Consider the following 23,761-nt stretch of genomic DNA (forward strand, 5'->3'; position numbering starts at 1 on the left):
CAGCCCCAGCTGGCGCGGACCCAGGCATCTGGTGGCCCCGGAAGGCAAGGAGGGAATCCCAGCTGGCTGCATGCCAGGGGTTCCCCTTCTCTCTACAGCCCAAGGACTTGTCCTGAGGGAGATGGGAAGGGAGGCCCCACAAATCGAGATGAAGAGATTAGAGGGGGGCCCTCGTCCCCACCCCTCTCCACCCTGGCTCCCCCTACCCTCCAGAGGTGGTTTCTTTCCTCATTAGGAAATTCTCCTCTCCTTTTTTCCTACTCCTTTTCCTGTGCGTTTACGTTCTACTTCTGGAGGGGAGGGGAGGAGGAGAAAGAGGAGGAGGAGGAGGGAGTAAAGGAGAAAGCAAAAAAGGGGAGGGGGAAGAGCTCCAACGTACCCGGTCTAACCCGGTCCAGACCAGGCCAGTTCCACCGGGTGACTAGAGAACAGGGGAGCAGAGAAGAACCCCAGCTCTCCGGGGTGCGGGGCGTGGGTTCTGCGTTCCAGAGACCCAGGAATGCCCCCCTACCCGCCCCACCGGCCGCGGGGGGGAGGGCTCAGCCGGGAGTTTGGCAAACTCCTCCCCGAGTTGAGTCATTCGTCTCTGGGAGGTTTAGGAAGCGACTCCGGGTCGGTGGCCCCAGGACAGGGAAGACTGGGCGCTATGGGGAGCTGGACTCCTGGGCTCCTGTGGCTTACTCGGCTGCTGCGCTCCAGCCCGCGGGCCCGGCACCGGCCCCGGCAGCAGCTGCCGCTCCGCCCGCGGTTGCTGCTGCTCTCGCTGCTGTCGCTGCTGCCGCTGCAGTCTGGAGTCAGGGGCTTCAACTTGGACGGGGAGGCCCCGGCCGTGCTCACGGGGCCCGCGGGATCCTTGTTCGGCTTTTCGGTGGAGTTCTATCGGCCGGGGGCCGAAGGGTGAGTGCGGCTGCGAATTGGCGCCTGCTCCACTTGGAAAAGGGAGTGGAAGGAGTTCGGAGAGGCCAGAACTGGAGACCGGAGGGGCTCCGGCTGCAGGCTGAGGATGGAGGGAGGGACTCGGTTTGTTTGAAAGGACGAGGGCTGGAATTTGGAAGCAAAGGGGTCTGGGACCAGGGGAGCTGGGGCTGGGGAAGAGGATCTGAGGCTCAACTTTGGAGAGATCGCTATCAGAGGCGAGGCTCGAATCTGAATGGGGGGGCAGGGTTCCAATTTAAGAAACGGGAGCCAAATGAGCAAGAACCGGGGCGGATTTTGGAGAGCTGCGGCTGGAGTATGTGCGTGTGCGTGCGTGTGTGAGTGTGTGCTGGGGGGAGGGGCAGCACTTGGGTTTGGGGGGGTACCTCCGTTGGAATTGAATGGAAGGAGCAAGTTTGGAGGAACCGAGAAGTTTGAAAATGTGGGGCTAGAGCTGGGAATCCCCCGGGGCTGCGATGGGATGGGAAGAGGGGGAAGGGATGCAAGGAGACGGGGCTGAAGTGGAGCAGACTTAGGTCCAGAGAGTGTCCAAAGAGCCTGGAACTTGGGGGGGGGGGGTGAGGAAGCGGGGTGGGCGTCTGACGGGGTCTGGGCTAGGTGATCGGGGCTGGGCCACTAATGGTGGGTGGGGAGAGAAGCGGAGCCGAGGGACTGGTGTTTGGGACGGCTAGGAAGGGTGGTGACCAGGCTGGGCCACCGGAGACCGAGTTGTGGCGGGGCCGGGGGAGCGGGAGTGAGACGGGGCCATTGTGCTTGGGGGTTGGGGTGGAGGGGGCGACGGTCCGAGCCCGAGAGTGGGGAAAACTCCCAGGGGGCAGTCAGGAAGTGGCGGCTCGGACAGGGAAGGGGAGTGGTGGCTACGGCATGGGGCGAGGATAGAGGAGGCAGTCGGGCCGAGGGGCTCCCTGACTCCCCTTCTCCCCCCTCGCCCGGTCTGCCGGCAGATATCAGGCGAGTGCCGCCTGCTCCCGCCCTGTCCCCCAGAGCGTCCTCCGCTTTCCTCCAGCCGGGGCCGCTGGAGTCTTAGGGCTGCCGTTAAAGGACGTGGGTAGAAGTGGGGGTGTCCACAGGAGACTTGGGGCTCTGGGAGGCGCCGGGACCGGAGGCGGGCTCAGTCCCGGGCGGGTGTGTGTATGTGAGTGTGTATGTGTCGGCAGGCGGGGCGGGGGAGGCAGCTTCCCTTTTCCTCTCACTTTCCGGTGGAAGAAAGAAGCTGATTTCCTGTAAGCAAACAGTGGGAGCTGGACTGGAGGCGAGGATTCCTGGGTCCTTGTTGGAAAGCTGGGGCTCCAGACAACTGTCTTCCCAGGAAACCTAGACGGGAGGGGGGCTGCTAGAAGGCAGGGTCGGGGAAATAGGGCTTGGGGAGAACTACTAATTAAGATGACATGAAGTCCCCAGACCCTGGCTATCCAAAGAGCACTTTATCTTTCCCCAAACACGTTTCCATTGTGTTCCCTCCTGCCTCCCACCTGAGATGCGTGTGGAGAAGTCGGCATTCTTATCTTGTCTGCCAATGTGGATCCCAGCATGGTTTCTCAGGGACAGAGACACAGGAGTCTGGGATTTCCTATCCAGATTCAGAGAAAGGGCGTTATTTGAAGACACGTGCCCTCCTTCGGTAGACTCTTCTTCTGACTCAATTTGTGAGAGAATTGTTCCCCATTGAGTATAGCATGGAGTCCACCCAGCACACACTCACACACACCCGGGAAAGAAAGGGTTAATCCCATTTGGTGTCCTAAGTGGGGGCTTCCCTGGTGTCCATGGGAAAGGAGAGAGGGGAGGGGGAGAAAGAAGAGGGGATGCTTAGGCCCCAGCTGTTAGCTCTGGGCTAGTAGAGGTCCACACCCACCCCACCTCCCCTCTGGCCTCTTGCCCAAACCCCATTGCATCACCCTGGCCTGGGACCTCTGCCAGACCTGACTTCCCCCAGGCCCTCCATCCCCCCATCTCCAGTGGGGCAGGGAGATAGGGAGCCACTTTTCTGTGGCCAGGATTTTGCTGGGAGGGAAGAAGGCAATGGAGGAACTGGGAAGTTGTGTCTGAAGCTGTAGGGAGGAAATAAGGGAAGAGAGATGGTTTCCTGGGTTCTTCTAGGAGGCAAAAGATGGGGATGAGCTACATAATTCCCAGGTGTGTTTTTAAAAGGCCGAGAAGAGAAAAGGCTGAACTAGAAATCGGCATTCTTTGGTTCCTGTTGGGGTCAGGGGAGAAAGGAAGGGGAGGAGATCTCACACCCAGATGGCTTGACCCCCCAAGGAAATGACTTTTTGCTTCTCCACCTCTGTCATTCTTTAAAACCCTTTCTCAAAGCATGACAACATAGCCTACTTTCCTGTGAGCTTCCAGCCCAGGTACATACGCTCTCATGAAGAGCCAGATGGCTTCTGCCCTCTCAGGAGAGGGGAAAGTACCTCTCAGCCATACCCTCCCCTTCCCATAATCCTCTAGGCTCTTCTTTCCTATTGGACCTTAAGGAAGATCCCAGAGCTAGAGTTTGGGGACAAAGATTCTGACCCCATCCTCTCTGGGTAACTATCGGACCTGAGCTAGGGCACCTTTATTCTTTGCCGCAATCATCTCCCTGCTTAGATTATTAGGCTAAGTTGTGGAGAGTTCTGCTCCGAACCCCTACCTCCAGGGATTAGAGGAATGAAGTCCCAAATGCAACCAGGTGCTGGTTAGTATAACTCATGGATCCTCTGGGAGGGGGACATGCCCATTCTCTGGACACTGCCCAATCCCCTGACCTTGTTAAGGCCAATGGAGGTAAACAAAAAATAACTTTGTATTGAACAAGCTTGTTAATCAATAGCTTGGCTGGGGAGAGAGGAGAGATATGGTTTTGTGTTAAAGTGGAAGGAGAATTGGATTGGAAGTCTGAAGCCCTGGGTTTTAGCCTAAAAGCTCTACCACTAACTTAGGGGACCTGGAGCAGGTTTCTAAGATCTCTCTTAAGTGTGGGATTCTAAATTATGATCCTGAGAATTTAGGAGTTCTAGGGCCCTGGCATATAAGAAGCAGGATCTAGAGTAAGAAAGCAGTTGGGGAGTAGGGATAGGAAGACAAGAAAGCACCCGGGACCACCCAGCAACTCCATACTTGAGTCATTATGTGCAGGCTTGCCTGCCAATGACCTCGGGAGTCCATCCAAACCTAGGTCTTTCGTCCCTGAGTGTCACAGACTTTGCTGTAGAAAAAACCCTGGTTAGGGAGCCCACCCACCTCTCTCCTGCCTTGTCCTAAATTGTCTTCTCCAGTACATCTGAAGCTCTCTCTGATGGGGCTGCTTTACATAGTATGGAGGCTGAATGAATTGGTGGTGGAGATTATGAGACCTCATTACTCACTCTTTAACTTCAGTGGGGCTATGGGTCCAGACCTTATGTCCTGGTATTGCTCAGGCCTGACTTCCCAGCCCAGCTCATGCTGTTCTTTGGCCAGAATCAGGTGCCAGTTCTGTGGGAATCAGAGCCTGAACTCATGCCAAGACCAACACTCATCTCAGAGGGCAGGGCTCCAGGGTTCTCCTGAAAGACACTTTAAATTGCCCTTTAGTCAACCACCCTAGCAGCAGAGCCCAGGAGATCCAGACAGAGGAGAGAGGAAGGCTAGAAGACAAATGGAATAGTGAGAAATTGGAAACAAACAGGAAACAACCAGTAGTAAATATTTTCTCTCCTCGAAATAACCTGGCCCATCCCCTTCCTCCATTACCCTCCTTTGCTCCACCCCTTCTTCTGTCCCTCTCAGCAGTAATTCTAGTTACCTCATCCTCTTCTATATGTTCATTAAACTCTTGACCCAACTCTTAGACCCTTCCATGAGCAATGCTGTCCCTGGCATTCCTTTCGTCTCTATTTACCTTTGTGGTTGTGGTACACCTTTGAACTCATGCTTTTCTCCCTGGACCCCTCAGGACTAGAGATCTGAGCACTAGGATCTTGTCCCTCAGAGGGACTTTGGTTGAAGAAAGTGTGGAACTAGTCACTTATTGCCTAGGACAGAATGGGCAACTGGACCTCAAGGGAAAAGGTGAGCCAGGGAGAATTCCAGGAAGCCAGAGTGAGGAAATAGAGGTACAAGTGATAACAGGAACAAAGGTGGAGGGATGGAGATACAGCAGGCATAGAAGAGGAGACAAAGGTGCAATGACAGAAACCAAGAGAAATGGGGAAAAAATGGTAATGGGGGGGGGATGGTGGGATTACAAAGCCAAATGCCATATGGTGACAGATAAGAAAGGACAGGCAGGATAGGAGACGGAGAGCAAAGACACATGAGGAAAGACAGGCAGGGAGACAAGACAGAGAAGCAGGCAGGCAGGCAGGCCAAGCAGGACAGACAAAGGCAGGCAGGCAGGGCAGGGATTGGAGAGACAAAGGCACATGAGGAGAAAGGACAAGAAGGCAGGCAAGACAGACTGGCAGGCAGGCAGGACAGAAAGACACAGACAGGCAGAACAGACAGTAAAGTAGGCAGGATGGGGAGGGAGAAAAAGAGATACAAAAGTAGGAAAAGACAGAAACTGGCAAACGGGCAGGACAGACAGAGGCAGGCAAGCAGACCAATTGATACAGATAGACAAGAAGAGAAGGAGGGCAGAAGAATCAGCTTCAGAAAGGATTAAAAAAAAAAAACTGACAGAAAAACCACTTTGGTATAGAAAGAGACTAGAAAAATTCCTCTTTTCTCTGACCACAACTACTGTCCCTTGTCATCCACTTCACTAATAGATGGGAGCAAACTACAGTATAATTTATAGCCCCTTGGGAACACAAAAGGGCAGGAGCTGGACATAGACTCAACGATAGTAGAGTGTGAAGATAGAAATATAGCCCACAGATGAGATGGGAAAGAAGCCTTTGGAATTCTGAGCTCCCAAATCCAGAAGCTCAATGAGGAGTAAAATTGGGCAAGGAAGAAGCAGCTCTTTGCCCCTTTCCCTTCCCCTTCTTCCCTAGCTCCTCTCTCTGTATTCCCTCCTTTCCTATTTTCAGGACTCACATTTTCCTCCCAGTCCCCCTAGGCTGAGAAGCTGGATGAATCCAGGCTTGGGAGGGGTTTTGGCTTCAGGAGGGTGAGCAGAGGTGTCAGTGTATTTATACCAGTCATGGCTGGCTGAGGCCAGAGAGTTGGGTGTCCTGTAGGTTGAGAGACAACAATTCACAAGGGATAGTGGGTCCTGCCGCCCTGATCCCCAAAGCACTTTCCCTTCTTTTCAGGATTGAATTTTTGATTTCCTCTGGGAATTCTGGAGGAGGGAGTGAGTGCTGCAGGGACTGACCGGGTTGGGGAATAGGGAGGTATGTTTGTTGGTGGGGGAGAGGAGGAGAGGTTAGTGACAGCGGCACATGGGGACTGCCTGGCTCCATCCAGCTTGTGCCTCTGGCATCTGTGGTATCTCTCAAGATATAAATACCCCCAGTGGGTACCTGCCCCTCCCCAGCCCTAGGGTCTGAACCCCTGGGTTCTTGCCTTAGAAGACCATGAAGTCTAGAATTCTAAGAGATGGCTCAAGGAGCAGGGAGCCTAGGATAGGGAGACGTGGGGAGGGGGAAGGGAGATAAGATGGGAGAAGATAGGATAAGAATAGATAGAGACCAGGAAGCAGAGTGGGATTAGGAGTCAGAAAGCCTGGGTTTGTTCCTAGCTTTACCAGTAACTAATTCTTTCCCTTAGCAAAGAATTTCTTTTCTCTGGGACTTGGTTTCCTCTTCTGTAAAATGGGGATAATTAAAAAAAATTTTTGTAAATGACAAAACATTCATAGAAACGAGTCATCCATTTAAAAGAAGAAAGTCAGATTATAGCCCCCTTATTTCAACAATCTCTAAAGTCTGTTCAGCGCTAACGTTCTTAGACCTAGAGATGATAAGGGGAAAGACACAGGAAGTGGGAGGGATAAGGGTGAAGAAGAGGGGAATGCGGAGGGGCGCCACGGCCAGGGAACTGACCCACCCCCTGATTAGCCCCTTCCCACAGGGTCAGTGTTCTGGTGGGTGCTCCCAAAGCCAACACAAGCCAGCCAGGAGTCCTGCAGGGCGGCGCCGTCTACCTCTGCCCTTGGGGCCCCAACTCAGTCCAATGTACCCCCATTGAGTTCGACAGTAAAGGTAATGGGCTGGGCCCGGGCGAAGGGGGCGGGGCTTGGGTGGAGTTTGGGAGGGGAGGATGAGGCTGTAGAATGGGGCCTGAGGGAAGGGGTGGGGCCAGCCCAGCTTAGGGAGCTGTGCGGGTGGAAGGGGAGCGCCCCGAGGATGCCCCAGCTTGGCCCGGGTCAGACTGGGAGAAAGCATCTCCTTTCCGCCCCTCATCCTTCCCCTGGTTCCCTGTGTGGCTTCTGCCAGTGGCACTGACGATATGTTCCCAGCCCAGCCTTGGCGAGGCGGGGCGGGCATGATTCAGAAACATGTGGCTCTCATTTCCCCTGAATCACCCACAACTCAGGGAGGCCGGGGGAGAGACAGAGACCCAGACAGTGAGAGGGACCGGAACAAGGAGAGCCATGGAGGCAGGGTTAGCTGGGAAGAGAGTCAGCAAGAACATTGGGGAACGCTAAAGGAGCTGCTAATGATAAGGGAAAAGATGTGTGGAAAGGGAGATGTTGAGAGTGAGACAGAAACGGAAATGAGAACAGGAAGGCGGCAGATACAGAGATGCAAATTTAGGAGGGATCCAAAAAGAGCTGAAAGAGCTGGAGATGCTAGTTAGGAATCCGAGGCAGGAGAGAGATAGTGGAGAGAGATAGCGATGGCAGAAAGAGGTAAAAGAGACAACACACAAGCTAGAGAGTCAGAGGAAAAAGTAGAGATGTTGAATGAGTTCATGTTAAGAAATTCTGCCTGAAAATGTTTGCATCCACTCCCTTCTTTCATTATTTCTCACTCAGCCCCTTAATTGGTTTTCCTGCCTTCACATTCTCCCCATGCTAACCCTTCTCAGGAACCTTGCATATATTTGCAAAATATTGTTTTGATCATATTACTCTCCTTCTCAGAAACTCTTAATGGCTCCCATTTCCCTTTATGATATGAATAGAAAACTCACCTGTCCAGGTTTGTGTCCTGTGACTTGCCTTTATCTCCTTTATGTTTCAGCCTTCTCTCCCTTGAAGGTACTTTCCCTAAGGCATCCTGTGCTTTCCTTTCTCCCTATCTTTACTCAATATAGTGTTTGTTTCTCTTTTCTCTCCTCACCTTTTAACTTGTGTTCCCATTTCTTGCTGAGCATTAAAATCCTCCTCATCCTTTATGGCTTAGCTTAAATGCCACTTGAAGACTTTCACAAGTTACCCTAGCTTAACTATCTCTTTTCAACATTCCTATGGTTATTTGCAAATATGTTATCTTCACAATAAACAGTAAGCTCCTAAAGAGCAGAGAGTGACTTATTCACCTTCATATCCCCCACAGGGTGTATATATATGAATATGCAATACATATAACATGGCCTATAAATAAAAATAAATAAACAGACTTAAGAATGTATGAATATATAACATATGTATAATATATATAATATAAATTAAAGATAAATTGGCACAGATAGTTGGCAACAAATCCAATCGCACAGATCCCTGAGGGACTTTTAAATTGTCTATAAATTCTCACACTCTCTCAACCCTAACCCTAGACAGCTTGGCTGAATCAAGGCATCTTGATCCCTACTTAGTGGAGAGGTCATAGAAGCATGGAGGGCAATTCTGGAAACCCTTTCTGAATGAAGAGGGATGAGTCAGAGTAGGAAACTGTCTCTCAAAGATCCTTTTCCTCCAGGCTGTCTGCCAGTGACTCAGAAAGGGTCAAGGCTAGAAAGTACTTGGGGTTCCCCAGCCAGAAGGGATCTAGTGGGGAAAGAGAGGAGGGTTGAAATTATGGGCCCCAAACTTTTTACCTTTATGTCCATCTTCCCTTTAACTCTCAGGCTCTCGGCCTCTGGAGTCATCCTTGTCCAGTCCTGAAGGGGAGGAGCCTGTGGAATATAAGTCCCTTCAGTGGTTTGGGGCCACAGTCCGAGCCCATGGCTCCAGCATCCTGGTGAGGGGCACAGTGGGCATGTCAGGGAGGTAGGGTGGGAGCCACGATTGGTAAGAAGGGAGTTGAATCTTGGCTGAGCAGTGCCTATTGGTGTCTGCAGGCCTGTGCCCCTTTGTATAGCTGGCGCACAGAGAAGGAACCCATGAGTGATCCAGTAGGCACCTGCTACCTCTCTACTGACAACTTCACCCGATTCCTGGAGTACTCACCTTGCCGCTCAGGTATGGGGGGAAGGGAAAACCAGAGAATGACTTGAGGAGGGTGAAGTAGAAAGGGTGGGGACAGACCTGGGCCACTGGTATCCTCAAAACCTTGCAATGACTAGGAAGCAGTGGAAAAAATATTGTTCTGGATTCAAAAGCTCTGAAACCTTGAACAATTTTTTTCCCCTGTCTGGACCTTAGTATCTTGTTTTATACAATGAAGGAGTTGAACTAGATGGTCTTCAAGTCCCTTCTTTGTTATAAATACCTTGATTGTGCCATCTCTGGCCCCCCAAGCCCACTCCCTGCCTCCTCACCATCTTCATGTGTACGTTCTCTACTTGCCACACCTGCTTCTTTCTGCCCCTTCCCTTGTTGGCTAATCTATCTATATTATGTCTCTTTTCTCCCTGAAGATTTTAGCTCCGCCACAGGGCAGGGTTACTGCCAAGGAGGTTTCAGTGCAGAATTTACCAAGGTAAGGAAGATGTGAGAAGAAAGGGCACAACCAGGGTGGGAGCAGGTGTTGAGTTCATTTCACAACCTCTGTTCCCCATCCCTCTGCCCACACAGACAGGACGAGTGTTACTAGGAGGACCTGGGAGCTACTACTGGCAAGGTGAGCCCCAGTGCCTAACTCAAAGCTTTGCCCAATGTCTTTTTGGCCCCTTTGTCTAACTGTGTCCTGTCCCTGGTACTGAACTCCCTCTAGCTTTTTCCCCCCTCTCCCCTCTCTGATCCATCCTGCCCCTGCCCACCTTCCCCTTACCATCCAGGGCAGATCCTGTCGGCTACTCAGGAGCAAATTGCAGAGTCTTACTACCCAGAGTATCTGATTACTGAAGTTCGGGGGCAGTTACAGACCCGACAAGCCAGCTCTACCTATGATGACAGCTACCTAGGTGAGTGCAGAAGGTGGCTTGGGCTTGGACATAAGGAAAGGAAAAGAGAGGAGACACTCAAAAAACTGCATCTTCTCCAACCCTGGGGCTCTGATTCTCCCTTTCTATCTCTTCCATTCCCAAGAATGGCTGATTGTGGAGAGCTAACTCTTGAGACAGTTGGGTATCTAAGTGAATAGATTAGATTAGAATTAGAAAGACCATCTCAGACACTGTATAACTCTGGGCAATTCCATTTTCATCTCTACAACAGGAATGATAAAAACACCTACCACTCATATTAAAGATATGTGAAAAAACATATTAAACACTTCACAAGTCCCAACTATATAAATGCCAGCTATTATTCTTATCCAGTAGCTAGAGAAACACCTTGGTATAGTATAAAGAATGCTGGATTCAGGAGAGACCTGGGATCATCACCTAACTCCAAAATTTACTATGAACAAATAACTTTTTGGGTCTTAGTTCTCCCAACTTTAAAATGGACATTGTATTCACTACCATTGTACAAGCCTATAAGGAAAGTATTATTCAAAACTTAAAAAAAGAACACTCTAGTGGGGAAATCAATACCCAGGTGGGAATTAGGGAGCAATGGGGAGCTAGAGGAGACTTCTCAGAATAAAAACTCTAATCACTCTGACCATTGTACTCCCCAGGATATGCAGTGGCTGTGGGTGAATTCAATGGAGATGCCACAGAGGGTAAGGATGTCACCAGACTCAGGATTGAGGGAGGTGAATGGGATGGGAGTTAGAGACCTCATACCTAGAAGAGGTACTCCCTCTGCTTATCTCAAATGTTTCTTTTCTGCTTACAGATTTCGTGGCTGGAGTACCTAAAGGGAACCTCACCTATGGCTATGTAAGACTGGCCTTCACCCCATACTGTCCAATTTTTTTTATTCATTCATTCATTCATTCATTCATTTCCCTAACATTTATTATGTGCCTTCTGTGTGCAAGATACCATGCCATGGGCTGAAGAGGATATAAAGGCATATTCTCTGCACTCAAAGACCTAACAGTCCAGTAACAGGAAAATTGATAATGCATATAAATAGATATCAAAAGAATCAGGGTATGATTAGTGCCATGTTTATTTAAAAAAAAAAGATAGCAAGGGGAGAAATCATTTCTCTGTGTGGGAAGTTTAGTTATGTTCATGAGGGGTTTCTGGACTGGGCTCTGAAGGGTGGGTAGGAGTTCAGAAGATATGTGAAAAGATGAACAAGGGTCTGGATGTCTTGTTATTTTCTGTAAATAGTTACTAAGTAGGTTGCTTTCATTAATGTTTAATGTTCTTTCTAATAAAACATTTTTTAAAAAGAGACAGAAAAAGTCAATAGTCCTATTTAACCAGAATATAGAGTATGAGAATGAGAGTAGTATGAAATAAAATCCCAGAGATAAATGAGGAGTCTGAATTTTTTCCTGTAGGTAGTGGGGATTTCTTGAAGAAGTGGGAAATGAGGGAGTGAAATGATTACTTATGTTTTAAGAAGATTAATTTTATGGACATGTTTAACTAATGTCAGACTACTCCCCATAATGGAGAAGGCAGCACAGAAGAAACAGAGGAGGAAAAAAAAAGCAAATCAGAATCTTATAAAAGTACAGGTTGAAAACTGTCTTTACATGTAATTGGAAAAGATAAAATACTATTAAGTGGGAGTGGGGAAGAAAGAAGATTAATCTTAAAGGCAACATGAATCGAGTTGATTGAATCTAGACTTGGAGACAGAAACCTGAGTTCAAGTCCTGCCTCAGATACTTACTAAGCTATAGAATCCAGAGCACATCACTTGATATCTCTGATTTTTGGTTTCATTAATTGAAAAAGGAGTTGAATGAGCTCTAAGATCTTCTGGCTCTAAAGTCTACAATCCTATGATTTATGATGCTATAATCTGGCAATGAGGGGGTGAGATAAGTTGTTAAAATAATATAGGTGAACAGTCACAAGGATTTGAACTGGTGTGGCAGTTGCCGGAAGAAAAAGTCAATTTCCTTATCTGTAAAATGATGAGATTGGACCACATGATCTCTGACATTTGGTGATCCAATAATTGCCCTAGAGGCAGAATTACCAGAACTTGGTGACTAGATTGATGCAAGGCTAAAATATGACCTAGGTTTCAAGTCTGTTTACTAAAAAGAACGGGGATGCTATTAGCAGAAATAGACATTAGAACGAGAAATAGGTTTCAAGAAGGGAATGATTCCTGCTTTGGATGCACTGAAATCAATGGTCTAGTGGGACCCCTTGGTGGAATTGTCCAGCAGACAGTTGGAAATACTGATCTCAGCCTGGGAAAGATGCCAGGCTTAGATCTATTTTTGTCAGTCACTCCCGCCAACATTTGGGTGCCTGTCCCATGAGTCTTCTCCAATCTTTCCAGGGAACTTTGGATGTGTTAGAAGTCCCAATATGTATATGTTGAGACCAATGCAACTATTTCATTGTATCACCCAGGTCACCATCCTCGATGGTTCGGATGTCCAGTCCCTCTACAATTTCTCAGGGGAACAGGTGAGGGCAACTTTCTAATCATTTGCTTGCATCCCTAACTTCTGCTCTCCTTCCCCTAGTCCCTATTGTCCCCTATCTCTCCTTTTGGTGTTCTAGAAAAAATATATTTATTACCCAGTCTTATCCCCTTCCCCAGATGGCCTCCTATTTTGGCTATGCTGTTGCTGCCACAGACATCAATGGGGACGGGTAAGTGAAGGGGAAGAACCTTCATTAATATTTCTGGTTGTTGTCCTTTGTTTTTGAAAAGGACCAAAATGACATTACTGTGTTAGAGTCGAGTTACAGTGTGTCTGACGATTTCTGGGTCTGGGTAAGCACCATAAAAGTGGGTGGGAAATAGAAACTGTGGGATGCTGGCCTTTACTGTCTATGACTCTGGCGTAAATACTGGTCCAGCAGCATGGAGAATTGGGGTGCAGAAGGGAGCACATTTACAGATCAGCTTAAGGTTGGGGTAAAGGAGGTCATTCTGTAATAGCTTCTGACCAGATGAAAAGTGGATAATAATTAATCTGCCACTGAATTTCAGTACTCCGGAGCATCAACCCAGTTATCCTGACTTAGTTATGGCTGGGGCATAGGGTTGGAGTTGAGAGGGAGTAGGGATTGCTGCTTTCTTCCTGTCTTGGGATTTACAAAGGGTGGGTAAGGATTTGAGAACAAGCCTCTGAGTTCATCTGATTCAGCCATAGCTTCTTCTGACTCTGCCAGAAGAGGAGGGCTAGGAATTAAATATCACGGAGTTCGGATTTTTTTTCCCCTGGCCAGGTTGGACGACCTTCTAGTAGGAGCCCACTGCTAATGGAGAGGACAGCTGATGGACAAGCTCAGGAAGTGGGCAGAGTATATGTCTACCTCCAGCACCCATCAGGCATGGAGCCTACGCCGGATTTGACCCTCACAGGACTTGATGAGTTTGGACGGTTTGGTAGCTCCTTATCCCCCCTGGGAGACTTGGACCAGGATGGCTACAATGGTGAGAGCCTTGGGGCAAAGAGAGCCCACACACTTAGATTTGAGGAAGATGAGAGAACTTAGTAGGGGAGACTAAGAGTTAGATACCTGAATCTGGTGGAAAAGCAGGAATCAAGGGGCCCGAGGAGCCTGGCATTTGGATGGTGGAATTCTGCTTCTTTGAGTGGCAATATATGTGGATAGATGAGTATAGACCTATTCTAAGGGCAGTGAAGAAGAGGGAAGAAGGATGGAATATGGACACTTTTATTTGAGAAGTTATAGTGTCTGAATTCAAAGGAAGTGGAGAGAGAGAGAGAGAGAGAGAGAGAGAGAGAGAGAGAGAGAGAGAGAGAGAGAGAGAGAGAGATTTAAAAGTTTAAGCATGTGAGTCTGAGGGTCTGGATGGAGCTGGGGGCCAGATGCGCAGGACTTAAGGGAACAGAAGAGAAGGGATTTAGATCTAAAGGATACTGCTGAGGGCTAGTGTGGGCAGCAATGTTCAGTGGTAATAGGGCATGTCGTATGTATTTCAGATGTGGCCATTGGAGCCCCATTTGGGGGGCAGACCCAGCAAGGAGTGGTGTTCGTGTATCCAGGAGGTCCCAAAGGGCTGGGCTCAAAACCCTCCCAGGTGCTGTTACCCCTCTGGCAACCGGGGCATAGCCCTGATTTTTTCGGCTTTGCTCTCAGAGGGGCTCGAGACCTGGATAACAATGGATATCCAGGTGAATGCAAATATATCCCCTTTTCTAAACATCTGGATCCCCCCCATCTGAATTCAAACACCTAATGAAGAGCGCTTAAATTCTTTGTCAAAGAGCCAATATTACATCCTCATCTCCCAGATCACCTCTCCCCCTTGAGGAAATCCACCTCTCAAGTGCAATTTTCAACTATGGCCACCAGGTGGCCACATCCCCCAGCCAGAGCTCCATTATATTTAGGAAACAATTTCAGATTAGGGGGAACACTAAATCCCCTCAGTGAGGACCTCTTTATAAAAAGCTTAATGGTGCACGTTTTTTTTTTTTTGGTTACTTGCACATCTCACTGATCTTCCTGTATAATCCTCATCCTAACAAGCAAGCATAGAAAAACAAAATAAGGCAGATGCTTTGGGGTCACACATTCAGATCGTAACTCTGATGATGCTGTCTATATTGCTTAACCTGAAGGCCGCTTAGTAAGATTCAGTTAAGGTGGGATTCTCCCATTGGTCAAGGGGAGGCTCCTGTTCCCTGTCTCCATCCCAAGCAAGACAAATTAGTGCATTGTTCATATTTGAAAATGCATGCTATGTTTCCCACCCAAATTGTGCTACCCCTCTGCTGAAAAGTGGAAAGCATGCATCCCAGCTTCTGAATTCATAATTGGTCCAAGTGTTGAGCTATATTCTGATTCCTTCTTTGTTATTTTCCATTATGTGATTTTGTAAATAGCAAATTGTTGTATTCAGAAGCTCAGGGTTCACTCACTCTTTGTGTGTATGTGTGTGTGTGTGGTTTTTTTTTTTCCAGACCTGATTGTGGGGGCCTTTGGTGTGGACAAAGCAGTTGTATACAGGTATAGTAGGGAGATGGGGGACATCAGAAAATTGGGGGAGATGGGAGTCCAGGTGACTGGCTGGAGTACAAAGAGCCTAAAGTCCAGGATTCTGAACCCCTGATTTCAGGGGGCTGGAGAGCAAGGTAGAGATCTGAACATCCTTTTTTTTCTCCCTCATCCTGAAACTCCAATCAGGGGTCGTCCGATCATCTCTGCCAGTGCTTCCCTCACCATCTTCCCTAACATGTTCAATCCTGAAGAACGAAGCTGCAACTTGGAAGGAAACCCCATGTCCTGGTATAGTGCTGGGGGAGCGGATCCCACTTGGGCCTAGTTGAGAGGAGAAGCAGTTCTGGGGAGCAGATCCTTGGGTCTATGCTTTGGGGTGAGGTTGGATAGAATTCGTGACCAGTGTTGTGCCTTTGGGGACTGAGGAGACAAGCTGGCTTGGGGGGAGGGAAGTGTGAAGTAATTGGGAGGACTGTGGACCGGTAGGGCTGAGTCCATCAATCTACTTCTATCTCTCTACAGCATCAACCTGAGTTTCTGCCTCAATGCTTCTGGAAAACACGTCCCAGACTCCATTGGTGAGAATCCCTTAGGGCCCTAGAAGGCTGCTCAGTCAATAGGCGTTTGTTAACACTGACTGTGTGACAGACATTGTGATAAGTTCTGGGATACAAAGAAAGATAAAACACAGTTCCTGCTCTTGAAAAGCTCATGTCTAAATGGGGGAGACAACATGTAAATACTATTAATCTACAAGATGGATGCAACGTAAATTGGAAGTAAAACTAGAAGGAAGGTGATGGCTATGAAGGGATCAGGAAAGACCTCCTCTAGAAGGTAGATTTGAGGTGATCCTAGAAGGAAGCCAGGAGACAGACTTGAGGAGGAAGAACATTCCAGGCCTGGGGGACTGTCAGGGCACAGAAATGGAATAAGGAGAGGAGAGGAATAGAAGAAGCTCCTTTAGGGCAGAGACTGACTTTTGCCTTTTTTTGTATCCCCAGCATTTAGCACAATGCTAACACATAGTAGATAATTAATAAATGTTTAATGATTGGTTGAAAAGCCCATTGTTTTACTGGATTATGATCCAGAATATCTAGAGAGAAGTAAAACATTAAAAGGTAGGAATGTTGTAAAAGGCTTTAGAAGCTAAGCAAAAGATTTTATAGTTGATCTTGAAGATAATGGGGAACTGTTAGAGTTTAATGAGTGAGAGAGTGATGGGATCATTAGACCTGCACTTTAAGATCACTTTGGCCACTGAATAGCGAATAGGCTGCAGTGGAAAGCAATTTGAGACAGGGAAAACAACCTTTAAGTTATTGTACTAGTCCAGGTGTGAGGTGATAGGAGTTGTGCTAATTAGAGAGAAAGGGGGGCTTAGATGAGAGATATTGTGAGGTAGAAGTGATGAGACTCAGTGACAATTTGGGTATGTAGAATGAGTGCATGGGAGAAACAGGTGATGATGCAAAGGTTGTGAGGCAGAGTGACTTCAGGAATCACAGGGGCACCAGGGAGCATAAAATGCTTGGAGGAAAGAGGAATTCTGATTTGGGCATGTGAGTTGGAGGTGGCTACGGGACATTCAGTTCAGGAGATCCAATAAGCAGTTGGTAATGCAAGACTGGAAGTCAAGAGAAATTTGGGACTAATTAAGACTGAGAATAAGTCTTGATGATCATTGAATCTATGGGATTTGATGAAATCACTAAGTGAGATTGGATACAGGGACCCCAAATCATGCTTTGAAGGAACACTCCCTGTGAGGAGGTGTGACTCAGGGTAAAATCCAGAGAAAAAGACGGAGAAGGAAAAGCCAGAGACAGGGAAGAACTAGGAGAGCAGTGTCACAAAAACCAAGGGAAGAAGGGAAGAGAGAATATCCATCTTACAATTGAGGAAACTAAGGCAGATAATAGTTAAGTAACTTGCCCAGAATCATACACCAGCTACCTCTGGTGAGCCAATGGGATAGATACCACCTCCCTCTTTAAGAAAAGCAGCTAGGTGATGGACTTGGCTCTTTTCAACAATGAGGTGATTCAGGCCAATTCCAATAATCTTGTGATGAAGAGAGCCATCCTCATCCAGAAAGAGAATATGGAGACTGAATGTGGATCACAATATAGTATTTTTACGGTTTTTGTTGTTGTCATTTGCTTGCTTATTTTTTCCTTTCTCATTTTTTTTTCTGTTTTGATTTTTCTTGTGCAGCATGATACATGTGGAAATAGGTTTGGAAGAATTGCACATGTTTAGCTTATATTGAATTACTTGCTGTCAAGGGGAGGAGGGGAGGAAGAAAAATATAAAACATAAGGTTTTGCAAGGATGAATGTTGAAAACTCTCTTCACATGTATTTTGAAAAATAAAAAAGCTATTATTTAAAAAAAGAAAGAAAGAAAATCAGCTAAAGAAATTAGTAGATAGAAGGATCTGAATTCAAATGTGGCTTCAGACACTTATTTAGATACTGTGTGACTCTGGGCAAATCACTTAACTTCAATTGACTCCCTCCAAAAGCCCCCAACAATATAACAAAAAGAAAAAGGGAAATCAGCTAGCAAAGATGAAGAGGAGGAAATGACCCTCCCTTCCTCTACCTTCTTTAGGTTTCACCGTAGAGCTCCAGCTGGACTGGCAGAAGCAGAAAGGGGGCATTCGTCGGGCACTGTTTTTGGCCTCACAACAGGCATCCTACACCAAGACCCTCCTCATCCAAAACGGGGCCCATGAGGATTGTCAGGAAATGAAAATCTACCTTCGGGTATGGCCACCATCCAGAGTCCAATTCATAGGGGGTAATTAGAGAAGAAGGATGCCCTAGAGCTCTCCTTCTGAGGGCAGGACAAAAATTTTACAATCACAAAAATTGGCAGAGTGGATGCAAAAAAATAAATAAATAATCCTGTACATGAAGAAGGAAAGAAAATGACCAGAAGGCACTTAGGGCCGTTGGTGGGGATGGGAAGTGACTACTATAGTGGGAAGGAGTTAGGGAAATGAGATTGGTGTCTGGATTCTGAAGAAGAAATATCCTTCAATTGGAATAGACCTCTGGCTAATGTTACAGTAGGCTAGATAAGTTGGTTATGCTTAAGGAAAATACCCTAAGGATCTAGTGACTAAAACTGGAACCGATCCTATACTGACTCAGGCCTCCAGTGTCCCATCCCACAACAGGCTGCATGGGGAGGGAAAGGGAAGGAAGGTGCTATTCTTCATAACTAGGAGCTGAGGCCAGAATTCACATATCCTTATTCAATCCCCCACACTCTGGTCCCTAGAACGAATCAGAATTTCGAGACAAACTTTCCCCGATCCACATTGCACTCAATTTTTCACTGGACTCCAAAGCACCTCCTGACACCCATGGCCTTCGTCCGGTGCTGCACTACCAGAGCAAGAGCCGAATTGAAGACAAGGTATGAGGGGATTAGAGGCCTTCACAGAGAGCAAGTGGGAAGAAGAGGGCAGAAAATGGAGGAATTCAGTCATAAAGGTCTAGGTTCAAATTCCGACCCTATTACTTACTAACTAGGTGATTTTTGGTTTCCCCGTTTGTAAAATGAAGATAATAATATCTATAGCACCTAACTCATAGGATTGTTGTGAGACTCAAATGATCTCATATAGGGTGGCCCACAAGGCTCAGTGCAATTGTAAGCTGTTAAAGCTTTAAGCACTATGCTTTATGGGATGCCCTGTTTATATAAAACATTTTATAATTACATTACTCTATAGTATATATAATTATATCTATTTATAATTTATACATTACATATAAATTATATATTTTATATACATGTTATTGTTATATATGTTATATATCTAATGTATGATATATTACTATAATAAATAATGTTAATATGGTAAGTTTTATAACTATATAATAGCAGCATTATAATATATAACATAATTATAATTGTTATGGTATGATGTCAGGTGATATTATGATATATGCTTAATATAAATTATATGAAGTACTTTTATGATGATGGTGTTGGTGATGAAGATGATGATGAGGATGACATGGAAGAGGAAGGAAGGAAGAAGTGGAGTTTAGGAGCACGGCACACTAGAAAGGGAGAGAGCTTACAGTTAGCCTGTGGGAGGATGGGGCTGGGTTTTTCAGGGGAGAAATTCAATTAGAAGGGCCCATCCTAAACTTTCCCTCTTCCTTCCTCTTCCTTGTCCTCCTTAGGCCCAGATTCTTCTGGACTGTGGAGAAGACAACATCTGTGTACCTGACCTACAACTAGAAGTGTACGGGTAAGTGAGGCAGGAATGTCCCAACACCCGAGGCTCTCCGTGCTCTTTGGGGCTTTGGAAGCCAGAGGATAGAGCAACACCTTGGGGCTGGGGCTGGAGAAGGTGATGTTGACAGGCTTAGAAGGCCTTGGAGGCAGGATGCTTGGGTCCTTGCAGTCCAGGGTTTGGGAGGAGAGAGGATGGTGTGGATGCCGTTCTGGGGTTTAGAAGTTTTCGTTTCTGCCATTTGTGAGACAAGGCAGGCTCTTGTGACCTCAGTTCCCTTGTCTGTAAAATGACATCCAAGGTCCCTTCCAGCTCTAAATGTTTGGTGCCTTGTAAGATCCCAGTCCCAGCAGAGCCATAAGTAGGAGTTCTGGCCCCACTGGGAAGTGGGCTGGTGTTCCTTACACAGAAGGAAGTCATTGCAGTAGTGCTGGGAGAAGAGAAAGGAAAGGGAAATGTCCCCTTACAACAGCAGTTTCAAAAGTGTTCAAGTCTGGAGTTCACAAGGTCTCAAAACTATATTAATATTATTACATAGAGCTCTTTGGAATCCTCAATAATTTTTAAGAATATAAAGGAGTCCTGAGGGTGGAAAGTATGAGAACTGTTGTCTTATACTCCAGAGGCACTGCCCATAATCCCTGGCTTCCTCCTGACTCTTGAGGGGAGTAGAGGGAGCATGTCATTGGGGGAAGGAACAGAGATAGAAGTGGGATCCTTGAGGGTGACATTGGAAGAGAAAGCAGATCTGCCCTAGGTGGGTCTCTGAGTTCCAGATCTGTTGATAGATTGGACAGGCCATTTTCCCATCATGGAATCCAATTTTCCTCATTTGTGTAAAGATGGAGCTGGCTTAATTTGATTCTGCTCTGGAGTTGATTTCATGCCACCAGGAAGGACTATGAGTCAAGGCCTGGGTCTCTTGCCAAAATTTGGGGGATTTCCACTTGACACCCAAACCCTAATATGTTGCACTGCCATCTTCCCTTCTTCCAGGGAGCAGAATCAAGTGTTCCTGGGGGACAAGAATGCCTTGAACTTGACCTTCCATGCGCAGAACCTGGGAGAAGGAGGGGCCTATGAGGCTGAGCTTCGTGTCATCGCCCCCCCAGAGGCTGAGTACTCAGGACTGGTCCGACACCCCGGGGTGAGCAGGGCTCAAGGCAAGGGATCTGTGCGATGACCAAATGGGAAAACCAGAGCTGGGATGGAGCTGGAGGGACAGGATGGGGACCCCCCAGGGTAACTGGAGACGGTACTAGTGCTACGACTCTTTCCCCCCTAGAATTTCTCCAGCCTAAGTTGTGACTACTTTGCTGTGAATCAGAGCCGTCAGCTTGTTTGTGATCTGGGGAACCCCATGAAGGCCGGAGCCAGTGTAAGTGGGAAGGGGCAGGGACAAGGTCAAAGGTGACAAGAGCCAGGACCAGGGAGAGGTATACTGGGGAATGAGAGAGCTCAAGGGAAGAGCTCCAGCACAGTATTCTTCAGACAGGCCTCCTTTAATAAATGTTTGTTGATTGATTAGTTGGAAGTGGGACAAGGCCTGAGAGAGGGAGGGGATTAGAAATGGGAGTGACAGGCCTGACAGGAGGAGGAAAGGAGGAAGAAAAGGGACTGGAAGGAGAGTGGGATGATGAAAAAAAGGGATTGGGCTGGACATCTTTCTTTATTTTCTATGCATTGGACAAATGCATTGACATTTATGCAGTACTTTGAATTTTGCAAAAGGTTTTACGTGCATTCTCTCATTTGAGCCTGACCAATCTGACCCCTCCTTCTTTCTCTATGGTTACAGTTGTGGGGGGGCCTTCGATTCACTGTCCCTCATCTCCGGGACAACAAGAAAAATATCCAGTTTGATTTCCAGATTCACAGGTAGGATGGGGTCAGGGCCTGAGGATGTGAGGAAAGGAGTGGACTGAGCAGGGAAAGAGGGCTTCTGCTGGACCAAAGGCCTCTCTGTCTCCAGTTCACAATCTTCTGTTTTCTTTCCCCTCCCTTCTTTGTTCTTTGTTCTGCCCTCCTGCAGCAAGAATCTCAATAACTCTCAGAGTGAAATGGTTTCCTTCCTGCTTTCTGTGGAGGCTCAGGCCCAGGTCTCCCTGAACTGGTAAGTCACAGGTTAGAGATCCAGCTTGGTGACTGGGCTGAACCTTCCAAAAGTATCTGGGATTCATACTGACCTTCTTTCTCTTCTCAGGGTGTCCAAGCCAGAGGCAGTGCTATTCCCATTAAGTGGCTGGCAACCCCAAGATCTACCCGAAGAAGAGAATAACATTGGCCCTGAGGTCCAACATGTCTATGAAGTAAGAAAAGTAGCCGGGGGGCTGGAGTGGTGGAAGAGGTGGGGAGAAGCCTGGGGAAGAGCTGAAATCAAGAGTTCAAAGAGATCATTTAGTCCAAATATCTTCATTTTTTTTTCCTTTATTAAAATTTCTTTTCATTTTGACCTTAAACACCAAATCAAATGGGTATTTCCATATGTGCAGTAGAACTGAAAAAGATGAGTATGTGTGAAACTGCAGGTGTCTTATGAAGTACTTCTTATTCTTCTTTTTAAATATAAAAGTTCAACCCATAGCATACAGAACTGTTTTGCTTGACTGGGCTTCTTCCTGGCCTTCCTTCTCTGCATTAAAAAAAAAAAAAAAAAAAAAAAAGAATGACCTTTTATATGTGCAATCATTTTTAAATATCTCCTTATTAGTCTTATTGTGAAAGAAAAAACAAAACAAAAGGAAAAAACCCCGAGAAAGAAAAAACAACCCCCCCAAAAAAGGTGAAAATAGTATGCTTTCATACACATCAAAATATATATATTGAACCTACCCTCTTTCTGTCAGGTGACAGAAAGTCTCCTGCACTCATAAGTAGTCTTTAAAATGAAGGTTTGGAACTTGAGATGATCTCTATGGACTCTGATAGCTCTAAACTCCGTGGTCTTATAAATGGCACACAGAAGAGTGGTGGGGGTGACCTAGGGGGCCATGTGGATGACAGATGAGATTCAGCTCAATTCTACAGGCTACCCATGGGGGTTTAAGGGAGGTCAGTGCTCCTAGGAGTGGAGAGGAAGGGACAATGCCAGGAATGTCATGGATTTGAAGAACAGTGATGATAAAGTGCTGGAACAGGGGCATCAGAGAGAAGGAAACAAAGTTAATAGGAGTTATTTACATGATACTTTATAGTTACAGTTTTTAAAAAATGGAAATATTGTGTCATCTGAGCTAGAAGCAGTTGTGAGAAATCAGTTTTATCCCCATTTTATGGTTGAGGAAATTGAGACTCAGAGATGTTATAGGTAAATGTTCAATGATGTGAGGGCTTGCTGAGGTGTTTTCAAGACTGCTCGTCCACCCATTACTCAACTCTCACCTGTGGTTCCAAGAACCTGTAGCGTGCACGGTGACCACTCCAAGTAAATCTTTTTGGCAGACAGGCTAAACCAGGTTGAGAGTAACTGACCATCCTCAGATCCCTTGGTGAGTTAGCATCCTAACTACCCTAAGCATGTGAAGACATCCCCCTGGTGGAATGGACAGATGAGAACGATTCGTTTCAAACGCTATGACACTAACTGAAGCAGGCTCTGTGAAGCACTTAGAGCTTGAAGGTGAACACGACAAGGTCATCCAATGCGTCCCAGGCCATCCCCAGTCACCCTGATTTGGGACTTTTGTTTTATCACTGGACAGTGGTGACTCCAAAAGCAGCAGTGAGGCTGATGACTTCATGCAACTCTTCCTCACTTCAATTCAGCAGCTAATCAAGATATCACTGGTAATGACATTGATCCTTTTTGAAAACAAAGGACGACAAACAATATCACATAGGACAAAGAACATAGCCTCATCCAGTAGCAAGAGCATTAATTCATTGGATTTGGGCTCAAGAGACCTGGCTACAAATGCTGGCTTAGCCACTTACTGCCTGTATGGCCTTGGACAAGTATCTCATCTCTCTAGACCTTTCTTAGTTTCCTTGGCTGTAAAGTTTGGAGATTAGATGAGGGGCAGCTAGATGGTGCAGTGGATAGAGCACCAGCCTTGAATTCAGGAGGACGGGAGTTCAAATCTGACCTTCAGACACTTAACACTTCCTGGCTGTGTGACCCTGGCAAGTCACTTAACCCCAGCCTCAGGAAAAAAAAAAAAAAAGAGAGAGAGATTAGATTAAATGATCTCTAAGCTCCCTTCTAGCTCTAATTCTATGATCCTGTAACCATTGAAGTTGCAAAAATGGGAATCGAGTCTTATTGTTTATTCCACCAGTTGAATTTACACAGACCCCTAATGGATCTATTTCCATCACTAAACATTGGCATGGAAGCATTGACCTGCTCCATTTTTATATTTTTTA

General features: G+C 46.9%; 1 protein-coding gene across 1 annotated transcript in view; it reads left to right on the forward strand.

Moving 5' to 3' along the window:
- Positions 1–394: 394 nt before the first annotated feature.
- The window catches only part of ITGA5 (integrin subunit alpha 5), a 33,449-nt gene continuing 10,082 nt past the window's right edge, over positions 395–23,761 (forward strand). Inside the window, 25 exon segments of the mRNA XM_074270123.1 lie at positions 395–897; positions 6,925–7,055; positions 8,866–8,978; positions 9,079–9,199; positions 9,598–9,659; positions 9,755–9,800; positions 9,958–10,083; positions 10,746–10,790; positions 10,907–10,950; positions 12,562–12,618; positions 12,755–12,807; positions 13,390–13,409; positions 13,412–13,597; positions 14,112–14,303; positions 15,096–15,141; positions 15,319–15,420; positions 15,655–15,710; positions 17,752–17,906; positions 18,427–18,564; positions 19,344–19,411; positions 20,393–20,543; positions 20,682–20,774; positions 21,195–21,274; positions 21,429–21,509; positions 21,600–21,705. Of these exon segments, the coding sequence (XP_074126224.1) occupies positions 500–897; positions 6,925–7,055; positions 8,866–8,978; positions 9,079–9,199; positions 9,598–9,659; positions 9,755–9,800; positions 9,958–10,083; positions 10,746–10,790; positions 10,907–10,950; positions 12,562–12,618; positions 12,755–12,807; positions 13,390–13,409; positions 13,412–13,597; positions 14,112–14,303; positions 15,096–15,141; positions 15,319–15,420; positions 15,655–15,710; positions 17,752–17,906; positions 18,427–18,564; positions 19,344–19,411; positions 20,393–20,543; positions 20,682–20,774; positions 21,195–21,274; positions 21,429–21,509; positions 21,600–21,705 (2,670 nt within the window). The 5' untranslated portion in view covers positions 395–499.

This window comes from Sminthopsis crassicaudata, chromosome 5 (assembly GCF_048593235.1).
Source record: "Sminthopsis crassicaudata isolate SCR6 chromosome 5, ASM4859323v1, whole genome shotgun sequence".
In the NCBI taxonomy this organism is placed as follows: Eukaryota; Metazoa; Chordata; class Mammalia; order Dasyuromorphia; family Dasyuridae; genus Sminthopsis; species Sminthopsis crassicaudata.